Source organism: Manis javanica, chromosome X (genome assembly GCF_040802235.1).
Source record: "Manis javanica isolate MJ-LG chromosome X, MJ_LKY, whole genome shotgun sequence".
Taxonomy (NCBI): domain Eukaryota; kingdom Metazoa; phylum Chordata; class Mammalia; order Pholidota; family Manidae; genus Manis; species Manis javanica.
The window spans coordinates 12,936,450-12,960,473 of record NC_133174.1 but is presented as its reverse complement, the minus strand read 5'-3'; the positions used below and the strand labels follow the sequence as shown (position 1 = coordinate 12,960,473).

Sequence of the window (24,024 nt, the reverse complement as noted above, 5' to 3'; positions counted from 1 at the left end):
TTGAGATTGGATGTCAGGCTGGTCTCTGTGTATAGAGTGTGAGGTGTTGGTGAGGGTGATGGATCTGAGAAGTGAGAAGGACTCCTTCCTGCCAAATGCTGTTTTAAGCTGGAATGAGCCTTCTCATTGTCCTTCCTCTTTTGGAAGTGCCCACAGGCCCTTGAGAGAGCCAGCCTAGTGGCAGCCACCATCTCAGTCAACCAGGTCAAGCTCTTCAATCCATCAGTGGGTTCCAGATAATCAATTGAGGACTTTGGGTTTGGAATGAAAGAGTTGCCACGAGTTGCTGGTAACCCTAATATGTTGAATATTTGGTTTACATTTTAGAATCTTTGACTTTGCCTGCCACCTGACCCTTAAAATTACCTTCCGGATATGTAGAAATAAACAGTAACATTAGCTGCTGTAGCAGAGAAACGCTGAAATCTTAAAAGATAATTTCTTACTCACATGCTGTCCAGTTATCAGAGCACTTAGGGTTGGAGGGTGGTCTGTGGTTTTGTGGTTATTCAGGATCTAAGCTGCTGGAGACTGTGTCAAGACGTGGATTCCAAGGCTGCCCTGGATTTGGGGGAAAAGACAGTAGAGGGTCTTACCGGAGCTTCTCATGGGGTAGGCCAAGGATGGAGCAAATCACTTCTGTCCGCATTCCTTTGGCCAAGACCTAGTCATGTGGCTACATAAACCTAGCTCCAAGGAAGGCTGGGAGATGTCCAGCCATGTGCTGAGGATTAAGAGAAACTGGGTTTGTGAACAGCTTACCAGTCTCTGCTACCCGGAGAAAATAGAATAGTATCTTTATTCTTTATTTTCACCACCTTTGGTTATCAGACCTATATGTGACGGACGTTTCCCATCTTCCAGGGCTACCAGCTGTGGTTGTGACCATTGTCCTGATTATGTGCTCAGATAACTATGGGCGTGGATCCTATGGGAAATTCCCCAATGGCTCACCTGATGACTTGTGAGTACAAAGCCCCTGAGTGAATGTTATTGAACTGGAAAACAGAATTCTCCAAGCAAGTGGAGGCTCTAATAAGTATATCAACTCCAGCTCTCATCCTAATACAACCCAGCAGCCTTTGCAGTTACATATGTAATGAGATAAGCTAGTTGGAAATGCCATGCTACTATTTAAGTATTAAAATGAATTATGAGGAAGTCTTTTGAGAACACGTTTAAAGGCCTCTGATAAAAATGAAATACCAGTTACATTATATTAGTAAAGACTCATGGAATAGAGTTGCCAGGATTTAAAGGGGGTAAAATCCTGATTTCAAATAATATTTTAATAATACTTTCAATCACCAAGTGTCCTAAAATAAACAGGTTTTTTCCCTAGAAATATAAATGGTTGTGGAGAATAGCAGGTTTTTTCCCTTTTGTTCTTGTAGGAAATGTTTTTATAAAATGATACAGATTCATTGTACGATTCTTTACCATATTTCAGCATTGTACTATGTTTTCTCCTGTTTTTTCCCCCAAAATTCCAGTTGCTGGATCAACAACAATGCGGTATTCTATATTACGGTTGTGGGATATTTCTGTGTGATATTTTTGCTGAACATCAGCATGTTCATTGTGGTCCTGGTTCAGCTCTATCGAATTAAAAAGAAGAAACAACTGGGAGCCCAGAGAAAAACCAGTATTCAAGACCTCCGCAGCGTTGCCGGCCTTACATTTTTACTGGGAATTACTTGGGGCTTTGCCTTGTTTGCCTGGGGACCAGTTAATGTCACCTTCATGTATCTCTTTGCCATTTTTAACACTTTACAAGGTAAGCTCTACAGTACTAAACAGGCACTGAATGATGCCAATCCAACTTAAAACTATCACTACTTAAAGAGTGACTGCAAAGTGGCTTACTTACTTAGCAGCTTAGATATATTCATTGAAAAACGCATTTATCTTTGAGAAAGGGTGCTTTGAGATCCTTGGAAGAAAGGTGTTCGCTAAAAGAAGTGATACTTTTTTCGTCCTTATCCATCATTACGTCCTCGGAGAGAACATGCAGAAGGCAACCTGCCAGGACCTTTCTCTGGGAGAGTCGATTACTCCTCCTTCACTTGGTTCCTTACTTTTTTTTTTAACCCTTTTATTGAAGTAGAACATGCATACAGAAAAGTGCACATACCATAAATGTCCTTGTGAGGTCTCACTACTCCAGCCTCCTAGGTCTGTGTTTGATTTGAAGCCGATGATAAGTGTGAAGTCAACAGACAGACCCAAGTGGCAGCAGCCTGACCCACTGACTAATCTGAGAAGTTGCTCTGCTGGGCCAGCACAGCAGGAAAGGGGTAGGCTCTCTGTGCTGCCCTCTACTTCACAGCCTCCCATTTGTTAATGAGGCCCAGCTGTGGTCATTTTGGAACCCTCTCAGTTGCGCTCTTCAGAAAAGCAATGTATTAATTCTTTTAGATCAGTGTAAAAGACTTGTCAGCTGTGATTAATTTTTAATGGAAGTACTTTGGCATTAAAAGCCAAGCGGGGTAATAGATTTATATTATGGTAACAATAGTTTATGTCCCTTGGTTTCCTTTTATTCCAAGTCCTCTGTTGGGATGCCTTTTAATTGCATTCTCATCTGCTTGTTTTCATCTTTTCCCTGTTGCTCTTAGCTCTCACAGCCACCTCCTGTTGTTCTTTCAGGCAATAGATAATTTTACTGGTTTTCAAAGAAATCCCACCTGAGATTGAATTTGAATGTTTGATTTAGCTGTCAGTTCTTAAGTTATTTAGAGGAAGCCAGTTAATATGCTCGTTGGTTGTGCACAGTTGTTAATTTTCACCTACAATGTTCTAGTTCCTGAATTGATATGTCCAGGTGTTGCATTACATAGTATTAGTTAGAAAGGTTTTATTTGCCAACAATGGCCTGCTAAAAGAGCCATTTTAAGAGCAAAAAATATATGCCCAAATCACACACATTATCAATACAAAAGCTAAGTATCTACCCTCACATATTTAATGTGGAAACTGAACCTCTTTCTCTTCATTTCCCGAGAATGTCTTCTCATTAGAAAAGGAATGGATAGAAGGAATGTACTGTTTCATTTATAAAAGGAAACTAATGCCTAATTCACAGAGCTACTGAAGGTTGATTAAAGGAGAACTATATATAAGTTCTGGTTTTGGATTTGGGTGTACCTATTTTTTTCTCTCTCTCCTACATGCTGTTTCTCCCCTAAAGCAACCAAGCAAAGCCACCCAAGTTGGCAAATGAACAAAGGTGTGCAGTATTCAAGATCATCCGTCTTTAGGATGGGCACGTGCATCCTACTAGAAGCAAACGATATTTTTAAATGAAGATTTTCAAGTAGATATATTGGGGGTTGGGGAAAGGGAGAACTCAGAATTTGCTCCTTCATTTCAGCATATACTTATTGGCAAGATCCTTGAGGAGTGCTAACAGTGGGGCCGTGTGACCGCAAGGACTAGGAAGGAAGAGGGTGGGAGGCAGAGAATGAGAGCCTCTTCAAGTGTGTAGTGTTGCTCAGTCTGTGGCCAGGACGCCAGTGGAGTATTTCCTGAAGCAGGTTAGAGGGAGGCTGGAAGGCAGACAAGGACGTCGCTGCAGTCCTCCAGGCTTAGGAGGAAGAGGGAAAGGCCCAGGCAAGGGGCACAGCCATGGACTGAGAGGGGCAGTGAAGGATGTGAGAGAACAGAAGAAGAAATGGTATTTGACAGAACTTGAAAATCGGTTATAAATATGGAGGGGCCAGGAGGTAAGAGCCTAGGTCTGAGCTGGCTTCCTGGGTCAATGGCTTGCACTTCCAAAGGCAGAGAAGATGGAGGACAGGATGTGAAAGGACAAACAGTTTAATTTTCAAAATACAGAGTTATCATTCCTTTCATAAATATTTTTCTATCTTAAAAAAAGAGCGTCCCCCCCAGGGTGCCTTTCCATAGCAAACTTTCCCAGGACTTTGGACTTTTTTTCAGTTTGCAAATTTCAATTAACCTATAGCTGCCAAAGATTTTATTTTTTGTGCAAAGGAAGCTCATGACATTCAGGTCTCAGCTTGGAATTCATTGTGTTATGGGTTTTTTTTTCCCCTAGGATTTTTCATATTCATCTTTTACTGTGTAGCGAAAGAAAATGTCAGAAAACAGTGGAAGCGGTATCTTTGTTGTGGAAAGTTACGGCTGGCTGAAAATTCAGGTAAAGATTTACCTTACTTTTTCTCTTTCTCTTAAATCCTGAAGAAAATATTGTATAAGTTAAGATCCAAAGCAATCAATGCCGAAGCGCTTATCCAATCTGGAAATCAATGAACGGAACCTGCTCAATAGAAAATATTGATTGTGAACATTAGGGAAAAAAACTACTGAATTAAAAAAGAATTACTCATATCTGGGAACTTAGTGATCAATAGAATTAATGGGCTAGCTGCTTCTTGAATGAAGCAACAGTGAAATTTTTATAGTTTATTTCCTTTTGAGTTCATAGTTTCTGTTTGCCCAAAGTAATATTTAATATTTACTTTTGTAACTTTTTAAGTCTTGACCTAACCTTTTCTCCTCAGGTCCTAGTTGTTAGTTGCTTATTTGTTAGTCGGCCAGTCTTCGTATATACGCTGTAGCATACATGTGGTTAGTTTGAAGTTATTTTCATGTATGCCCTGCTGGATAGTAGAGCAAATAGCTTATTTTTAAGAAAATAAGAAAAATGAAGTACTGTTAGAAAAACTAAATTCTTCTTGCATGAATACCACCCATGAATCTTTGCAGTATTGCAGAGATCTGGTTACACAAGATCTGTACTCAGAAAATGGCAGTACATGTAGTCCGGTCATTTGTATGGATTTAAGAACCATTAGTCATCACAGCACAGTCGATTTGCATTCTTGTTAAAAGACAGTCCTAGGCTCTGAAGTACCTAATTCAATGGGTATTTACAGACACAATCAAATTAGCTCGGCTTGTAGTTCTAAGAGAATATAGGTTATCTTTAACCAGGTAATCATTTAAAGGACAAATGTATGCACTCTTAAATGAAAATACATTCATCACACCAACTTGTGAAATGTGTGACTTCTCTGTAAGATCTGGAAGTGAGGGATCAGTTGCTAGAATGAGTTACACTGTTGTTCTGCCTCTTGCATTTGAGCTCCAACATTCCGCCCTGTTTTTCTGTAATGCTTATTCTGCTATAGACTGGAGTAAAACTGCTACTAATGGTTTAAAGAAGCAGACTGTAAACCAAGGAGTGTCCAGCTCTTCAAATTCCTTACAGTCAAACAGTAACTCCACCCACTCCACCACGCTGCTAGTGAATAATGATTGCTCAGGACTTGCGAGCGGGAATGGTATGTATGTCTCAAATATAGTATTTCTCAAGCTAGTGTCTATATTATTAAAGCAGTTTTATCTTTATTGGCATTTTTGATAAGCCAAGTGAATAATTACATATATGACTAGTGGATCAAAATGTGGATCGCTTATAAAAGAGAAAGTTTATTCATCCAAATTTATTTTAGAGCAAATACCAGAAATTTTTTTTTTTTTTTTTTTGGTAAGATTTAGTTTTTCAAGACAGGAATTGATGACAAACTAAAAGTTTTAACGCTGCAAATCCTGATTTAAGTATTGCCAAAGACTTCAGTGCTGGGCTATTTCTGTGCAAGCAGTACCTAAAGTAGTCGATAAGACTGTACCAATTTTTAGTGTATCTATAATAATACACATCTTCAACACTTAAACCTTCCTATTTTTCGCTTGCCATGTTTGTTCATTTTTTTCCACAGTGTGTCTGCCTTCTGACAATACCCAGATCCCCATTAATATAGCAAATACTGCAAGATAAATTGTGACCAGTATTGGTGACCATATATGTCACCAGTATACAGAGTATTGCTGCTGCACCTCCTTATGCTAATTCTGATATTTCTAGCTAAAACTTCCATTACATTTTCTTTCTTTTTTTTCCATAAGACTGGGCTGTTTAGTACTCATAAAAGCTTATCTCTCTATCTTCTTTGGCTTCTTAATATATCTTTTGCATTTTTATAAAAACTGCTGGCATACTTTTCCTTCCTTGGAGAATCTGCCATTATTCATCATTTTAGGATATTATTTTCATGATTAAATAAACTTGTGAGATATTTCATACACCTATCAATTAGTTTCCCAACCTCCCAAAGATAGATAGGAGGTCCTGCTGGTTTGTATTGACTTTAAAAATACAATAAATCAAGGTTTCTCAACCTTGGCATAATTGACATTTGGAGCTAGATAACTCTGTTGTGGGAGGTTGTCCTGTGCATTTGGGGATGGTTAGTAACATCCCTGGTGTGCACCTACCACATACCAGTAGCACCACACTCACCCCCAGTTGTGACAACCAGAATGTCTTCAGACATTGTGAAATGTCCCCTGGGCGGTGGGGAGGAGGCGGGGTGTGCTGTTAAGTAGCCCCCTGTCCTTCGTTGAGAACCATTGCTGTATGAGATGAGAAACAGCCGTCATGTGGCCTCAACTCTTTACTACAGATACCAGGGGGAGAACTCTTGGCTCTATGCCAGATGGCTATGTCAGGAACGGCTCAGTGTAGGTAGACAGAGTAGAGGCAGTGGCAATCAAAGCTCATTAACAAGTTAGTGTGAGAAAGCAAGTTCAAAATAGAGAAATCAGAGGTGTGAGGTAAGTCATCAATAATCCTCAAAGTCACAACATATCAGCAAAGCCTACTGGCTTGGATAGAAGTGTCTGGGACTCTTAAAACCAGATTTGTCCATATTCTAGAAAGAAATCAGATGAAGCCTTATTTGCCTAGCCTATCAATGTGTTGCCATACTTCGGGGAATTAGATTTGACAGAAGGAGCACATTTTGCACAGCTCTTTGACATGGCTGACTCGATACAGCTATTTCTGATGGCTGCCAATGAGGGTGGGGTGCATTTTAGGCCATCAAAATGGCCAAGTAGTTAATACCACACAACATGCACGTCAGATAGACATCCCTGACTCCTCAGTCTGCACACCAGGATCTGGGTTGGATGAAGGATGGGATAAGCAATTTCAGAAAAGCTGAAAGTTTAATGGTTGATTCATTATACCAGGTCAAATTGTTCCTGCACCAAAATGTCCTCAGCCTAAATCAGGACAGCTGCCTCAGATTGTCACATGCCTTGTTTGAGCTGTGTGTCCAGAGATGGAGCTGTGTTAACCATACCCATCACCTAGTTTGTGTGAAGATTACATATTTTAGTTACACCTGAGAGGCTTAGGTACCAGCAGCCATCTCACTTGGTATGCAGGGCCACAGGCTCAGAGTTTGGGAGAAATATCACATGTTGATTCCATCACTTCTGAGCCATGTAACCTTAAACAAAGCACTTATTTCTAAAAGCTCAGTTTCACTGTCTGTGAAATGGGGATAATAATAGCACCTGTTCCATAGAGTAATAAAACTTACAAAGTTCTCAGCACTGTTATAATTATTATGGCATGAACTAATAAATGGGCTTATTATTCAGCTTTCTACATTGTCTTAACAATATTATAATTGGTCAGAGGGTTGGTGCCAAGTAGCTAGAGGGTCTCAGCAGCTGTGGCTCCCTACCCCTTATACCTACACAATTCAGGGCCTGCTTGGGTGGGAAAGGCCCAGGTCCAAACCAGTTTCTCTAGAATGGCCAGCTGCTCCCTGGCCTGGACTCTGAGGTTAGAATTGGTGGTTTCCTCTTGGGAATGATCAGAGGGGCTGGTTTAACAGTTTCTTCTTGCTAATGACTGCTGTCCCTCTGGATTTCTCTGGTACAACGTTTTATAGGAATCTTAGGGAACCAAGAACCTTGTAAAGGGCCATATGGGGATCTCTGTTAACCTTAATCAGTGTGGGAGACTATAATATACATTAGGTTATATTACAAATATGCTACTACTTGAAGTCAATATATGTTCAACCACAGTTAGGAAATGGGCCCTTAAAAGTCAAATAAATTGCTTTGCTTCATATTTTGACCATTTCATTTTAAAACAAACTCTCAGAGAGAACTGGTTTCTGAATCATTCTCCAATTTGTTTTGCTTACTTTGAGTGGTCTTAGGGAAGGAATGAAGAGTAAATAAAATATGACAATGTATCAGAAATATTTTTTTAAAAGACATGTTCAATGTGTGCACACTTAAGAATGAAGTGATATTTAAGTTTATCTTTTAAATGCTTTCTGTGGATACTTCATGACACTGGCTTTGTTTCTCTTTATATAGGGAATGCTACTATGGAGAAGAACGGTGTTTCTTTCAGTGTTCAGAACGGAGACGTGTGCCTTCATGATTTCACTGGAAAACAGCTCGTGTTTAATGAGAAAGAAGATTCCTGTAATGGTAAAAGCCGTATCGCTCTCAGAAGGACTTCAAAGCGGGGAAGCTTACACTTTATTGAGCAAATGTGATTCCTTTTCTAAAATCAAAGCATGATGCTTGACAGTGTGAAAATGTCCTACTTTACCTTTTACACAATGTGAGATACATGAAAATCAACTAACTTTATACTCAGCAACCTCTGGAGGAGCGTAAGTTAATTGAGGGCAATGGTTATTGGAAGAAGAAACCAAGAGATTATACCATGGTTTTTAGACATTTACAGTTTGGTTTTTTATCCTTTGTTTTAAAAGAAGACTGGATTTAAACACTAAGAATAAGACTCATTTAAAAAAAAATCAAAGTTGCTCATCTCTAGCCACATTTGAAAGGGGCTAAGTTGTATTTTAATAACATCATCTTGTATTTTAATAACAACACCCCTAAAGCAACAGTTGACTTCAGCCTGTTGATGAGTTTAGTTGTGCATGCCTTTATTGTAAATAAGCTGAATTTAGTGACCCACACGTCAAAAATCACTTATACATTTTTTTGTATTTATTTTCTACTGTGTAAATTTTTCTGTGGAATCATGGTTGTGTCGTTGTGTCTAATGTGATAATTCAGAAAATCCTTGCAGGTTCAGTGAATTCTAAAGCTCCTTTTGAAGATTATATGGGATGTGAAATACAGAAACTTCACTGAAATCAAGAAATAATGATGCCAGCCAGGCTGGAAAAATATAAGCAGACGGTGCCACAGTTAGCTCATACAGTGCCTCTGAGTGAGTTAGAAAAAGGTGCCCCCACTGGGCCGACCCAGGCCCATGGGCTCATGGTTTGGCAAATAGAGTGGAGGCCATATTTAGCTCCACTCACTCTCTTGGGTGCACCCTTGTACAACCTGTACGACCTGTACAACACAGCATCCACTGCTAATACCTATCTCTTGTCCTCATCCCCAATCATCAGATTATGGAATCTGCACCAAGATGTTTAGCTTATTTAATACCTTAGCCACAGGGAAGGATGGAACTGCAATCTAGACTGTATGTCAGGAAAATTGTGACTGTGGAAGAGATACATACACTGCCACTTCTCAAATCCCTACAGCCTTTCAGAAAGGAGAATAGAGTAGGACTACTTTTTTAAAACAGATGTATATAAAGGAAAAAATCGTATTGCTGTCTTTAAAAGGCAGCTGCATGGTACTCTGTTGATTGTTATGACTGGTACACTCTCGCCTAGGCAGAGCTATAATTATTTTTTAAAAGGTGTCAAGTCTTGAAGAGTATATAGTGACAAGGGGGAGCAGCTATTGGGAACAGTGAAATATCCTGCAATGCTGTTGTTTCCATATGTGTCAAAGCCTGATTGCTCCTAGTTATAGAGGGTCTGTCTTGCCTCTCACCTACAGCTGCTTAAGCGGCATCTCTTATATGTCCTCATTAGGAGCATTTCAGAACCCTTCAGTTAGGTCTTTCACTGAGGTTGGTTCCCTTGCATATATTTCAAGTGAATGTTGTATGCCAGACTAACCATAGTAATACTGTAATCCACTTCTGTGCATGCTGATTTGCCTTTGTAATACCTCTGCTCTGATTTATTTAAATGTCTTGTGTTTATATGTTAAAATTGACAAAAATGTTACAATCACCAAAATAAATTTGCAGTTAATTCCTCTAAGTTTGAGAAGTTTTACAAAGAGAAAACATCTGTGGTCTCTTTCCCTGACGGTATGGCATGGAAATGGTAGGACAGGCCTGATTAAGATGAACACACAGTAACATCTTTTGGCAAATAGCAGACACGCTGTGACTGTGAACTTAGAGCAAGGATTGTTCTACTACATGAGATCAGTTTCTGAGGTTCCTTTTTAATTTTCCACATACTCTTTCAAGATTATCTTTAACACATGTTGCCATTGGCCCACACAAGCCCCAGATTTGGATCCTCTCCAAGTGACTTTCCTCCACATGGAACAGTAGGATTTCAAGGTGAGGACAGAATTTGGTGTTTTGGGGGAGCTGATTAGCATGTGGGAGCCACAAATGGGGAAAGCTGGCCTCAGTCCATAAGAGATCTCAAAGCAGTGTTCCCTTCCATGATGCTCAGCATCCATGAAGATGTTGTGTACTAAATTGTTGAGGAAGGTGGCGAGATACTCTAGATTTGGCTGGGGGAAGATTTCAGAAACAAAATCTCATGAAGCAGATTATGTAACCAACTGTCTAGCCTGAGGGTTTCAGCCCTGGGCAAGTTCACTCTGGATTTGGTGAGACTGAAAAATGACAATGGAACATTGGGGGTAAAAGGGTTTATACCCAGCACTATTCTCATGGTGGCAGGTCATGCACTAGAATCCCATCTGCCTCAGGGCAAGTCTGAATGCAGCAAGCCAGTCTCTGCCTCCAGGCCTCTCTGCCACCTCACAGCCCCAGAGCACTGGGTCAAGCTCTATATATAGAGTCAATAATAGCCCACTGCCAACGTGTGTAAGCCTGAGCCTGTAAGCGTTGCACATGTGCAGTGGGTAGGCGGACCAGGGTCAGGTGAGGATCCTGGCCATGGAATTTCTATTTTCTCTACACTCCACCTCTCCAGGATTCTCACTTCACAATCTACATGCCCTCAGTCTTTCATGATGGTCCCTGTGCAAGAAAGCTGGACTATCATAACCAAATTCCACAATAACAATAAGAGGCTACACAATAGACAAATAACAAAAATTATGGTACAGATAACAACAGAAATTATGATAATCCTCAAGTCTGAGATCGATTGCCACCAAATGGTCATCCCAGCTGTATTCAAACCAGTTCTACTCGGATGAGTTTATGACTCACACCTTCCATGCACACCCAGCAAGCAGCAGTTGTGCCTAATCCACACAGACATTAGAGGAGATTAACCTTAAGGGTGATCAGACACATTTTAGTGATACCAATATAAGCAAATCTTGTCCATCAGGTAGGATGTACACAAGAGAGTGGTCCTGAGATAGGACCATGGCAGAAAGCAGGTCCCATCTGCATCTAGTATACCATACCTTTACCTCTCTCCTTGTGGGGGTTACTGAGTGGCCTGTATATAGTGCTACTGGAGGCAAATGTACTGGCCATTAAGATAAAACTCCCCACTAAGATGCTCTTACCTTCCAGCCATTTAGGGTACACTACTGTGATCTTTGGAGGCCACTCTGCCATTACTCCAGGAATACATAAGAGACCAGCCTCCAGGCCTTGCCCCAAGGTGCCAGGAGGGCCAGCCATTGCTGGTCCATGTGTCAAAATGTCTGAGACCACTCCCACTGAGTGGAGTCTCCGGGGTTTATTGCAGCCAGTGCTGGTAGCAAGATATTCTGGTGGCCAAACCCCAGTTTCAATGATTCCTCCTTAGTTTCTCCTTGCAACTGTGTAGGGGAGGCAGCAGTGTTTGTTAGCATGTCTACAGGGCTCAATGCCCCTTTCTGGGGCTTCTCATTCAAATACTGTAGCAATGTCTGTAAGTGGACTGACTATCCCTGTAGACTACTAGTGTCTGACTTCAGGCCACATTTTAACAAACCATTGTACTTCTCTATCGTGCCTGTCCCAGTAGGATTATATGGTATGTGAAACTTCCACTTTATCCCTACTTGTTGCACCCATTCTTGTAGTGCATGTCCAGTAAAATGGGCGCCTTGATCACTCTCAAATTACCTGCAGTTGGCCATAGGCTGCAAAGACACTCCAGGCCTCTTTTGGTCATTTGCTGGTCTGCACAACGCCCAGGAAAAGCAACCAGAAGTCCAGTAGCTGTGTCCACACAAGTCAGGGCATATCAGTACCTTCTTGATATGGACAGAGGGCCAATATAGTCTATCTGCTACTTGACAAGGGGTATCAGCCCCTTAGCTATTATGCCATGTTGCTGTGGGACTTGGTGTAAGTCCAGTTTAGAGCAAAATGCACTCCTGCTGGGCTCTGCTGACTTCAAAGGTCAAAGGCCAGCCCCATCAATATGCTACAGCCCACATTGTCTTCTGTCCCACATACAACAAATGTTGATGTAACCATTGGGCCTCATCAGAGGCAGGCTTTCCTTCTAGCCAACGTGCCTGGGTCAATTCATTTGTTTCATCATTTCCTAGGGATGTCAGTGGCAAATGGCCTGTCACATGACACACTGTAACTGTTTTAGTCTGACCAGAGGCCCATAAATCTTGCCACAACTCTTGCCCCCAAAGAAGTCAGTCACCAAACAGTTGGCATGGTACCATGTTGGTAGCCACAGAGTCAAGCCTCAATAGACAGCCCAACTGTCAGTGCAGACAACTAGTGGGGAGGGCTCCTGAGTGATCATAAGCCATACTGTCCACAACTCTGCCCACTGCCTGCTCTTCCCCTCACCATCTTCCATCCATATTGTCTCACTCTTAAGATGGAAAGCTACAACCCTCCATTTCAGGCTGCCCACAGCTGGAGCCATCTGTGTACCAGGCATCTTTGTGTATAGGGCCTCTTCCCTCCCAATAAGGGCTTTCTGCTACTAATGGCTCTAAAGCAAATTCTTCCTTCCTTTCACTCGTATATGTCACTGGCCCCAATAAGCATTGGAGTTATTCACTCAAGGGGCTAGTACAGAGGGCGCTATGCAGCTGTAGGTATGTTCCCCACTTGGCCAGTGTAGGCATCTGTGCCATACCACTCTGCAACTTTTGGGTTCAGTCTTGTACCCACCCTGCAATGGGATAGGTGGTTATTATGTTTGTTGGGGCTGTTCCAGTGATGGACTCCATAGCCAGCAAGGTATGGTACACAGCAGACAATTCTCTGTTAAGGTGTATCATACCCCTGTTCCTTTCCAGAGTTACAGCCAGAATCCAATAGGTTGGTGAGTTTGTTCAGGCCACTGCCAGAGACCCCAGCCATAACTGTCTTCAGTCACATGAACATGCAGCTCACAGAGCGTTGATGGGTCTGTCACACTCAAGGCCTGCAGAGCCTTGACTGCCCATTTTGCAGCAGTGAAAGCAGATTCACACATTTCATTCCAGTCCCACCTGACCCCCTTTCATACCAAATGGTATAAGGGCTTCAGAATTTGTGCCAAGCGTGGGATAAACACTCTCCAGTAACCTTAAAGACCCCAAAACTCTTGCAATAGTGTGACGGTTGTTGGGGTAGGAAAAGCCTGAACTTTACCTATCACTACTGCTGGGATAACTTAAGTCTTACCCAACTGGACAACTCCCAAGAATTTGACTGATAAACAAGGTCCCTGAACCTTGGTGCTGTTCACAGCCCATCCTTTCTCCTGTAGACGTTGTAGCAGTCTAGGTGCTACACCTTCCAGGTCTGGAAGAGAATTAGATGTAAACATGATATCATCAGTATAATGGTATAGTTACAGCATTGTTAGTTTCTGCCATGCTGCCAAGTCCTGGGCTACAAGTCTGTGACAGACTGTGGGACTGTGGAGGTACCTCTGTGGAAAGACAATGAAAGTCCATTGCTGTCCTTCCCACACGAAGGCAAACTGTTCTTCACTTTCCTATTCTATTTCAATGGAAAAGAAGGCATAAGCAAGATCTACAACATAATGATATGTCCCTAGTTCATGACTGAGAGAGTGTCCATAAGGCCTGTGACAGAGGGGACAGCAACATGCCAAGGGTGTATGACTTTATTCAATTCTCTGTAATCGTCATATGCCAGATGCCATTCGGCTTTTTCACTGGCCACACTGGGGAATTAAAAGAACTATGGGTGAGCGTTATAACACCCACCTCCAGTTCCTGGAGGATTTCTCCAATTTCTTTATGCCTCAAGGTAATTTGTGTTGCTTGTTTTTAGTCACCCACCAAGGCACAGACAAAGCTATAGGCAGGTGCTTAGCTTGTCCCCTCAGAACTGCCTTCACCACACATATTCTCAGTCTGAACTCACCTGCAGTGGTCTGCAACCATAGGCCCTGCAGGATATCTATCTCCAAAATATATCTGGGGATAGGAGAGATACACACAGTGTACTCCTTTGTGGGTCGACACTATTTCCAATGGAATTCGGGCTTGTTTCACTCTGATAGCCTTACCCTCATATCCATCTGGAACAGCAGGGTCCTTGGAAACCACTCAGGGTTGCCATAAATCAGTGAGCACTCAGCTTCTGTGTCCACCAGAGCCAGAACACATTGTACATTCGCTGGGGACCAATGAATTGATATTTCAACATGTAGTCTCTGGTCCCAACTCAGTCCCCCTAGGCGGGTGCCTTGATCCTCCCTTCAGTCAAACCGTATTGCCCAATCGTCTTCCTGTGAGGGTCCAGGTGGGGTAGGCTCACTCTCCCTGAACTTGTGGCTTTGTCTCCAGCTTCCATTTCTTGATCCTCACTTTAGCTGACTGCCAAAACTTGCTCTGGCTTCAATTGCTGCCATAGCTCCAGTCAGATTCGATGTGACTTTCCATTCATTTTCTCTCTGTCTGCTCCTGCCTTTATCTGGGACCTCTGTCTGCTCCTGTCATATCTGGGTCCTCATGACCTTCACAGGGCTCTTTAAACTCTTCCTCTGAGTAGTGGACCATATTCCCTTCTGTGCTCTCATTGTTTCAGCCTCTCCCAAGTTGGCTACTGTACAGGTAAGCTCACTTATGGGCCGTCCTAAGTGAGGGGCAAGAACGGCCACTAGGGGCCCAAAGAGGGATGGGAGGCCATTTGAAGCACCACATTACTCAGCCCCACAGTAAAAGGCTCCTCATCTGGGCCATAATTCATTGGGCCATAAATGGCATTTTTCATGCCTAACTCCCGTAACACCTGTTGGAGCTCAGCACACATCTGCCATCTAGTGGGAGAAAATGGTAAAACCCTGATTGAGCCATACAGCACAAAACACAGCCGTAAGCCAACTGAGGAGGGAGTGATTTTCTGGGGTCTGATGTGAATTTTGCAGTCACTGCCGCAAGGCAGGACGAACTGTCAGGGAAGCCAGCTTTCCCATCTCTGATCCAGACAATGATACCATCCACCCCTACATCCCAAAGACACAGAAGCCAACCTGATATCAAATCCAAGGGCTTCTGCTGAAATTGGGAGCCCAAATTCACCAACACCAACTTATCCTGTGTATAGATAGATGCAGAGCATAGAGTGCTCCATGACCTTGGGAGGGGGCTGCACCTCTCCCAGAGGAAACCGCAGGTGTTGCTGCATCTTTATTTTCTTAATTACAACTCGGCGGGCTTTCAACCAGAACCACCCCACCCCCTTGTCCTTCTCTGACATATCCTCTACCACATCCGGTGCTGACAGCAGCTTCCTCGGCACTCCCCTGAATGCCTCCTCTGCTATACCCTTTATCTTTTCTACAGTGCCTTGCAGCAACACTATGTCAGTCTTCAACAACTCTTTACCTTCTCTTCACCACCTTGTAGCTGGCATTCTCGTGCTGCCTCTTCTCGTGCTTCTCGCAGGAACACGTCCTCCTCCTTCATGGCCTTTACCTTTTCCTCAGTGCTTTGCTGCGACACCTTCTCATTCTCCAACAAATCTTTTTCCTCCACAACCCCTTGCAGTTTGCATTCTCGTGCTGCCTCTTCTCATGCTCCTTGCAGGAGTTTATCCTTCTCCCCCATGGCCTTTTTTAATACTGTGAGAAATATCCAACCCATGGTTTCTGCCACCTCATGGGCACTCTGTTGCTCTAAGGATCTCCCAATCTCATGGAGGGCCTCTATCACTGCCTCAGGCATTGCCTCTACATCTCCCCAGTTCTGGGGAGGGGCCCACTCCTTTAGAAAGCCACCTCAGTCCACATGCCCACTGGGGGACACCAAAATTCCTCCTCATCCATAAGGGGTTCTTCAGTTATTTCCCCAGCCATAAGGACAGCCCTCTGAAGCACCCTTCCCATGAGGGCAGCTTATTCCTTTTTTTTGTTTTCAGTCTGCAGCGAATATTGCTGACTATGCTAAATGTCTCATCTGAGGGTTTCAGCCCTGGGCAAGTTCACTCTGGATTTGGTGAGACCGAAAAATGACAACAGAACTTTGCGAGTAAAAGGGTTTATACCCAGATTTATTCTTGTGGTGGCAGGTCAAGCTCTAGAATCCTGTCTACCTCAGAGCAAGTCTGCATGCAGCAAGCTGTTCTCTGCCTCTGGGCCTCTGAGTCACCTCGCAGCCCCAGAGCACTGAGTGGAGCTCTTTATATAGTCAGTAATAGCCCATTGCCAACATGTGTGTAAGCATGTACCTGCAAACATTGCATGTGCGCAGTCAGCAAGCAGACTTGGGTCAGGTGAGAATCCTAGCCATGGAACTCCCATTTTCTCTACACCAAATTATACACAAAAGGATGCACAATGTTTAATGTCCTTTAGGCACCATCCCCCTTATTTTTCCCATTGTGTTTGATGTCTGAGTTGTGGTCCTTAAGCCAAATTCTCTTGTCTAATTTTTTTTTTTTTTTTACTTCACACAGATAAGGGGCAGGACAGAGAGAATATTCTTGAAAAGCATTCTCGTTTGGGTTTCAAACTGGTCTCACAATCTGAGACTATTGAAGGAGATAGAAGTGGTGCCAGTACGAAGAGGCAAGGAGTGTCATAGCAGAGGCCACTATTTGAAGAAGTGTTTCCTCAGAACATTTGAAATATTTTTTCCCAAAATACACTACAATCAATTCCACAAAGTAACTCTATTGACTTCAATGAGCAACATCATGATTGTTCTCAGCAAAAGTGGTAAAATGGCTTCACTGGGATACTGGTTTTTTTCTAATGAATCTACCTAGGAAGCAAGTTAGTTTCCTGAAGGCCATTTTGACAAAGACTTAATTTACTGAATGAACAATTTACCAAATGGACTAATATGTTGTCATTTTATCTCCATAACAGCATTTTAAGGACTTTCAGTTTGTCTCTGCCTTAGCTCCTCGCTGCTATGGTTGGGATCTGAAGGACAGGAAAAGGAAAGATATAAGTGGATATAAGAACATAATACTGAACAGGAAGAACTCTTATCAGTAGATTATTTTTTCTTTCACCTCAGTCTCAAGCTACAGCATCAAAAGGTTGGGGCAGACAAAATTGAGTATATTCTTCCAGAATATATTCTTTTAAATATATTTACAGATATATTCTTCACTGTAAAAAAATCTTAGGCTCCCTTATGTTTTCTCTCTTTACCTCTCAGTCTCAAAGTAGCTACAGGAAGCCGGAGCAGAGACAAATTCAGTATTCTTTAAAATATTGTGATGAAAAACAAAATGATCTCCAGACTAAAATTAAATTGTCATAAAGGTAACTAGATTTGGTAAATGGGCTGTTTTCAGTAAATTGATTCAGAATGGCTCCTCTCTGTGTCAAAGGTGGTGCTTTTCTTTAGAATCAAAGACCTGAACACTCCAAGAGAAACATTTGTTCGTTTCTACCCTAGACACTGATATCTGGCTCTCTGGGAACTTCCTTGGTAGAAGCCACTGTGACAGGACAATGGGCAGACCCTCTAGGTCGAGTCAGGGAAATCATACATGGTGCTGCCCCCGGGGTCCAATTTGGGGTTTTCATCTTTATGAAGATCATGAATCAGCTTCAGAAAGAACAACATACTCCATCACATTTCACATCTGGTACTTGATACATATTTGAGAACTGACTTGGAGACAGTTTCTATTGGGTCAAAACCAGAGAAAGGCTTCATGGATATAGGGACCATGATATGGAGGTTTTGTATCTCAGCGACATAGGATACTAAAATATGAGTCTGATTTTTCTACAGCATAGCATCTAATCCAAAATGAATCAATAAAATTCACCTAGAAATTTAAAGCTAAAAAGTAGTAGCCTTTCTTCTTGGTTTTATCTCTGAATTTCAAGCTTATTGAAAATATAGAGCTTATATGATAATATGCATTAAAGTATAGACCAAACCCTAAGAATGAAGGCTGGCTATACACCAAAAGGGTGTTTGTGTGTAGTATCATTTGCAAAGAATGAGATCAATAAACTGAAAATGTTTCTATACTGGTTGAAAATGCCAGGTCATGTGCAAAGTTCATCAGCTATTTTTCCCCCATGGCTGCAAAACAGATTCGAAGAAGCACTCGATGTGAACAAAAGCAGTAATGAAAAGAAGCAATGATACCCGCTTTTAAATGCAGAATACATAAGAGTTCTAGGAAAAGTACATATTCAGATTCCAAAAGAGTTAATGGTGATAACAATGTCTAGTTTTATTTATTCCTAGACCATAGCAAATTCTTCATGAAGGCACATCATACAGATTGCTGAATAATTTAAGAGCCAGTAGTAAGAAACAAAATGTGAGATGATGAGGGGTTGGTGTTTTAGTTGAGTGACATAGATTTGTTATGAAATTTCCAAACTTTTTACCTTGTTAAGGGCCATACATAGGGGACCCAGTTGAGAACGGATTTCCTTCCCTTCCTCCCCTTTCTTCCTTCCTTCCTCCCTACAGTAACTGAGCTACAAGTACATGCTCAACACTATACCAAGCATGGTGGGAGATACCAAAGACTGCTTCAATGAGTAACTTACAATCCAGTTAGAAAAACATGCCTCACATGAAAACAAAAAAATATGAGGCAATGTTATTGTCAAATGATAATGAAAACAGCTACAATTTATGAAGTACTTTTCTATGCCAGGCATAGCACTAAGTGCTTTATATTTATCCTCTTGACCATAGCCGCCCTAGAAGGTAAGTGCTATTATTCCCATTTTACAGATGGGAACATTTAATTTCAAACAGCTAAAGCAGCATGCCAAAGCTCACACCATTTGTAAATGGCAAAACTGGGATTTGAACTCAATTTGAATTGATTCCACGACCTAAGTTCTTTTTAAGGAAATTGTTAGGGGAATTCAGAGAATGTTGAGGGCTAATAGGAGGGAGGAGCTGAGCTGGACCTTAAAGGAAAGATAGGCTTCAGATGAGCCTGATGGAGGAAGGGCTTATCAAGCACACAGTAAAAGTATGAAGACTAGCAAAGGGCTTGCGATAACTATTACAGTAGCCCAACTGTCCAGTGGAATTCATATGGGGTCAGATTTTGGCGGAAAATGAATATTGGGTCAAAGATTATGAACTGTAGGTAGTAGGCAGCCACGAGAAACTGTAATGCCAAGTTTCAAGTTGTAGTCCTGTTGGACTAGACTGCAGTCCTGGCTTGGTGAGTGGCGCCCAGGTGACCAGGAGCGGGGCCGCAGGCTGAGGGGGCAGCTGGAGAACCCTGCCCCGGCCGCCCCTTTCCCTTCCCGGCCGTGCCCCTCTACTAGGCTTCCGCTCAGCGTAGGCGCGGCCCGGGGCAGCGCTACCATCCCGGCCCGCAGAGGCGACCTCTGTGGACTGGCCTATTTTCCCGCCTCTGGTGAGGTGGGCGGGCCATCCCGGGAGCCTCCTCAAGGCCGCGCCGGGAGGCTGCCTTGCCGGCCGCCTAGAGTCAGTCCTCCACCTCCCGCCCTCGGAGGATTCCGTTCCGCTGCGGGGGCGGGGCTGGAGGGCGGTGCCAGGAACGCGACTGCGAGCTCATCTCGGGGCACGGCGGGGCCCAAGCGACAGACGGTGTTAGCCTCGCTCTGGTCCCCTAGCGGAGCAGTCCCCTTACCTTGCTCCTCTGGCAGGCCCGGCTCCGCGAGTCCCGCTCCGCGCCCGGGGCGGAGCCGGAGGCGGGGCTCGGGGCGGATCCAGGGCGTCCAGGCGGTCGCGGCGGAAGGGCCTGGTTCTCCAGCCTCCGCTGGGGTCGGCGTCCGGTGGGAAGGTAAGCGGCTCAGAGAGACAAATTGGTTCCCACCCGGGCCAGGTTCTCCGCTGCTCCCGCGGGCCACTCACTTTTCCTTCCCCCTCAGGCCCCGACTCGGAGGATTCCGTTTCGTTCCGTTCCGGAGCGGGAGCGGGAGCGGGGGCGGGCCAGGGGAGGAGCTGCGGGTGGGCTAGGGTTCGCAGCCGGCCCCGGGGCCCTTTCACCACATCCTGGAGGACAGAGACAAAAGACAAAAGAGGCTCGGCAAGATTTCGTCGCCCCACGGCCGGAGCCCGGTACCCAGCTTCTCCCGCGGGGCCGCCGGGGACCCGCGAGCGATGGGGGCTCGACGGCCTGCTCAAGGTGGAGCCGCCATAGCGCCAGCTCCTGTCCCCGCCCCTGCGCCTTCCGCTTGATTTCCAATCACTCTTTAGTTCTATCATTTTTAAAAGTTCCGAACCCCTAACCACCGGGCTCAGCCGGGGCGTCCCACCTCCGCGCAGCGGCCCCGGGGACTGTCGCGGAGATGAGGAGCCGGAGCAATTCCGGGGTCCGCTTGGACGGATACGCGCGGCTGGTACAGCAAACCATCCTGTGTTACCAGGTAAGGAGGGATCACCCTGAGCTGCTGTCTCGCTGCACTCATTCTCCTATCCAATCGTCTCTCGTCTTCTGAGACTTAACAATTAAGAGTCTTTGTTGGGCGGTGATTACCATTCCCACCCCGTCCTCTTTCTGAGTCGGGAGACTGAAGGGCTGTGCGGCTACTCTTAACAGAATGTTTGGTTCACTGTTTGGGATTGAAGGGAGAAGGAACCCGCTGGGTGCCCTGGGTACAAAATGCGTCATTCTGCATTGACTCTGCTTCTTTTGAGAGAGAGAGGAGGTGTGTGTAGGTCGGACAGAGCACACTGAATGAGGACCGTGAACTCTGGACTGCGAGGGCGGTAGACGGGAGTGAAAAAGCTTCTAAGGTTTGCATCCCACTCTGGAGCGTGGGGCGACTGCTGCTGGCTGCCTTCCCATGAGTTTCCTCGTTAGAGAACCGCCATCGAGGGCCTGAGGGCTTACTCTGGATGCTATTTTACAGATGGGAAAATTGCAGGCCAAAAAAGGTTACTCCATGTGGTACGGTCAGACCCAAAAGCCAGTCTTCTGCCCCTCAAGTTCAAGAAGAACTTGAGGCTCCCAGTAGGGTCTAAGGTATGAATATCCCTGCTGTTTTGTATTACTGGGCTAAAGTTATATGTGGGCCCATCATGTAAGACCACTGGACTATTTTTATTCTTAGTGAAGACAGCAGTTATGTTGATTGCCTTCAGTCAACAGCATCTATTTATAGGACCTCCATGTCAGAGAAGGAAATGTCATTTCATGGTTAGAGGCCTGGCCTGCAAGTGGGGAGGCCTGGTCACTCCCAAGCCACTGACCATTCCCTTCTTAGCCAATTTCTCAGCCTTGTTTCCTCATTCAGGAAATATTTATTGTCTACCTATTGTATGCAAGGCATTCTGTTGGGTGCTGGGCTTACAAAGAATAAATACCTGTAGTGCAGTGAGATTTATGCCTAAGGTATAGGTCCAGCATCTCTTGTCTGAAATCCTTGGGACCAGATGTGGTTCACAAGTCAAAAATGTATGGAATTTAGAAAAGTAATACACATTTATTATATATTTTATAATAACTGCAGTGGGCAGCACCCCTTAATCAAACACATTATTTCCATCAGGATGTGAATATTCTTACTGAATAAGAAAAGTAGAGGCTTAAAATAGTTTCACATCAGTTCAGATCATCTTTTGCCATCAAATGAGCTTGCTGCAAACTTATAAAAACACAATTTTCAGAGCTTTTTGGCTTTTGAAATTGCACATGAAGGATTGCGGTCTTTATTTGGGGAGGTTGGCCCAGTTTGGGGAATAAGGGAGGAGTCCGGGAAGAGATGGTATTTGAGTTGAGAACTAAAGAAGGAGTAGGCAGGCAAATAGTGGTTACATTTTGCCTTTCTCTTTGGAACATGTTATAATTATTACACCTACAAGTTTTAAATCCAAGTTGAAAGGCCTTTCCCTTCATTATGGTGATGGAAGGGGCTGTAAAAAAAATTGATGAAGCTTGGTTCCTTAGTCATACTTGGGTTTGAATCCCTATCTCTGCCTTCAAAGACATGCAACCTTAACTCAACCTCTGAGTCCATGCCCTCATCTGTAAAATGGGGATAATAATACCTTCCTCCACTGAGGTATCATGAAGAAAAAATTAGTGCCCAGTATGTTGTCTGGCACCCAGTAGGCAGTTAATAGATAGAGCTAGGGGTGGTGTTAAGACTTGGACACAGACCATACATCCTTACCTCACCACCCTGGCCCATGATGTCCCTTTCCTGAAGGCCCTGATACAGCTGCTAATTGCTTTCTGGTCTATTAATGTAATTGTATCTCCCCACTGATGCAGGGAGATGCTTAAGCACAGAGACCTCCCCAGTTTTGTTCCTTTTGCAGCAAGCGGTGCTCCAGGCACAGGAAAGGTACCCTTAAGTCCTTAAGATAAAATACTTCCTGCAGTCTCTGAGCCATCCTAATGACCCAGCTATTGATCCAGTCTTGCCTTCCCTCAAGAGCACAAGAACTGCCTTCTCATTAAAGCAAATCTGCAGTGTTGGACTTTCCTCTCCAACATTTTAATGATAAAAAACGGTTTGAGCCTTTAGTTTTATTTATTTTGGGGGTAGTTGGTGAGAAGGCCTCATATTTGTCGTCTTTTCCCTTCCTGGCTACATCATCAAGCTCTATGGTAAATCAGAAGACTCCAAGTATGATTCTGCTGGGAAATCCCATGATCTGCATGTGCAGAATTTCAATCCAGTCCCCCCTACCCCCCTACCCCCCTCCATACCCATCTTGCCCCAACAACTAATCTTCACAGTTGTACATCCCTAACCCATTGGGGCCTCTTCATCTTTTCTGAGCAGTCTTAGGCAGGTCACCTAACCACTCTGTAAAAATAAATGAGCAGTTTTACCTTACGCATATTTTACCATGATAAAAAAAATGAAAGAGTTGGACTAATGGTTTCTAAAGTTAATGCTATCTCCCCATTTCTTGTAGGTATGTGCAGATGTTTATGAGGCATTTTGCAATGTCAGCTGGTACCAGCTCTGAGCTCTGTTTCTGATTTGCTCTTTTAATTGATTTCACTTGTTAGAAATTGTTCAGTATGTCAAACCCATGATCATTCTTCTGTTAGAGACAATAGTTTGTTCATATGCTAATGTGCTGACTAATTCCTTTTCTTGTATCTGTGAAAGAGGAGAACTTTTTCCACTTATCACTTGCCAAACACACTTGCTACTAAGTAGTATGTGAATCTTTAAGGCAAGTAAGGAAAGACCTATAACAGATTTGATATCATATATATGGAGAGTATAAATATACACTCTAGGGAGTGTGTTCAATTATTTATTGACTTTAAAAAAACGGAAATTTCTAGGTTTATTTTGGCCCAGATAAGAAATACTAACTTAGTACATTTTTTTCAATATCAGCTGTGTTTGAAGGCTCATTAATAAAAGTGTCAAGTACAAAGTGGTGAGAAGAGACTGCAGATCAGAAAGAAAAGTCAAAAGTGTTCACTGTAACTGCAGATTATTTGGTATAAAAAGCAGGTAAGTAAGAGAACAGGATAGTAACTAAGTATTGGTATTTAGTGGAATGGAATTTAAAATGAGAAGAATGGAATAATGAAAACATGGAGTATGGAACAAAGAGTAATAATAATAAAGACTAATTTGGGGGAAAGTTTAAAAAAGATATAATTAAATGCTGGAAAACAATAACATGGCAGAAGAATGGGAGGAGACTGGGGTTAAAGCATTCTAAGGCCGTTAACACATTAAGGAGGAGGATAGAGCTATATACTTTAAGAGTTCATGTTTAAGTATTACCATTAAAGCAATATGAATGGAATATATA

At 43.2% G+C, this 24,024-nt stretch overlaps 2 protein-coding genes and 1 long non-coding RNA gene across 15 annotated transcripts in view; 2 read left to right on the top strand and 1 right to left on the bottom strand.

Annotated features, from left to right (window-relative positions):
• ADGRG2 (adhesion G protein-coupled receptor G2) overlaps nucleotides 1-10,269 on the top strand; it is a 110,822-nt gene extending 100,553 nt beyond the window's left edge. For all 7 annotated transcript variants that reach the window (XM_073227611.1, XM_073227614.1, XM_073227613.1 and 4 more), the window contains 5 exons: nucleotides 865-964; nucleotides 1,494-1,777; nucleotides 4,061-4,162; nucleotides 5,157-5,309; nucleotides 8,215-10,269. In XM_073227611.1, coding sequence (XP_073083712.1) covers nucleotides 865-964; nucleotides 1,494-1,777; nucleotides 4,061-4,162; nucleotides 5,157-5,309; nucleotides 8,215-8,399 — 824 coding nt within the window. In that variant the 3' untranslated portion in view covers nucleotides 8,400-10,269. The remainder of the gene's footprint in view (nucleotides 1-864; nucleotides 965-1,493; nucleotides 1,778-4,060; nucleotides 4,163-5,156; nucleotides 5,310-8,214) is intronic.
• The window catches only part of LOC108407539 (uncharacterized), a 146,902-nt gene extending 126,845 nt beyond the window's left edge, over nucleotides 1-20,057 (bottom strand). Inside the window, exons 1-2 of the long non-coding RNA XR_001855767.3 lie at nucleotides 19,919-20,057; nucleotides 451-561 (exon numbers count right to left, since the gene is read on the bottom strand). This is a non-coding gene — a long non-coding RNA (uncharacterized lncRNA). The remainder of the gene's footprint in view (nucleotides 1-450; nucleotides 562-19,918) is intronic.
• Nucleotides 19,929-24,024, top strand: part of PHKA2 (phosphorylase kinase regulatory subunit alpha 2) — a 61,415-nt gene continuing 57,319 nt past the window's right edge. For 4 of the 7 annotated variants that reach the window (XM_037020453.2, XM_037020452.2, XM_037020450.2 and 1 more), the window contains exons 1-2: nucleotides 19,931-20,071; nucleotides 20,506-20,657. In XM_037020453.2, coding sequence (XP_036876348.1) covers nucleotides 20,580-20,657 — 78 coding nt within the window. In that variant the 5' untranslated portion in view covers nucleotides 19,931-20,071; nucleotides 20,506-20,579. Of the gene's footprint in view, nucleotides 20,072-20,153; nucleotides 20,658-23,597; nucleotides 23,718-24,024 lie in introns of those variants that run through there. The other 3 variants (XM_073227608.1, XM_037020451.2, XM_017676945.3) reach the window with 3 other exon arrangements.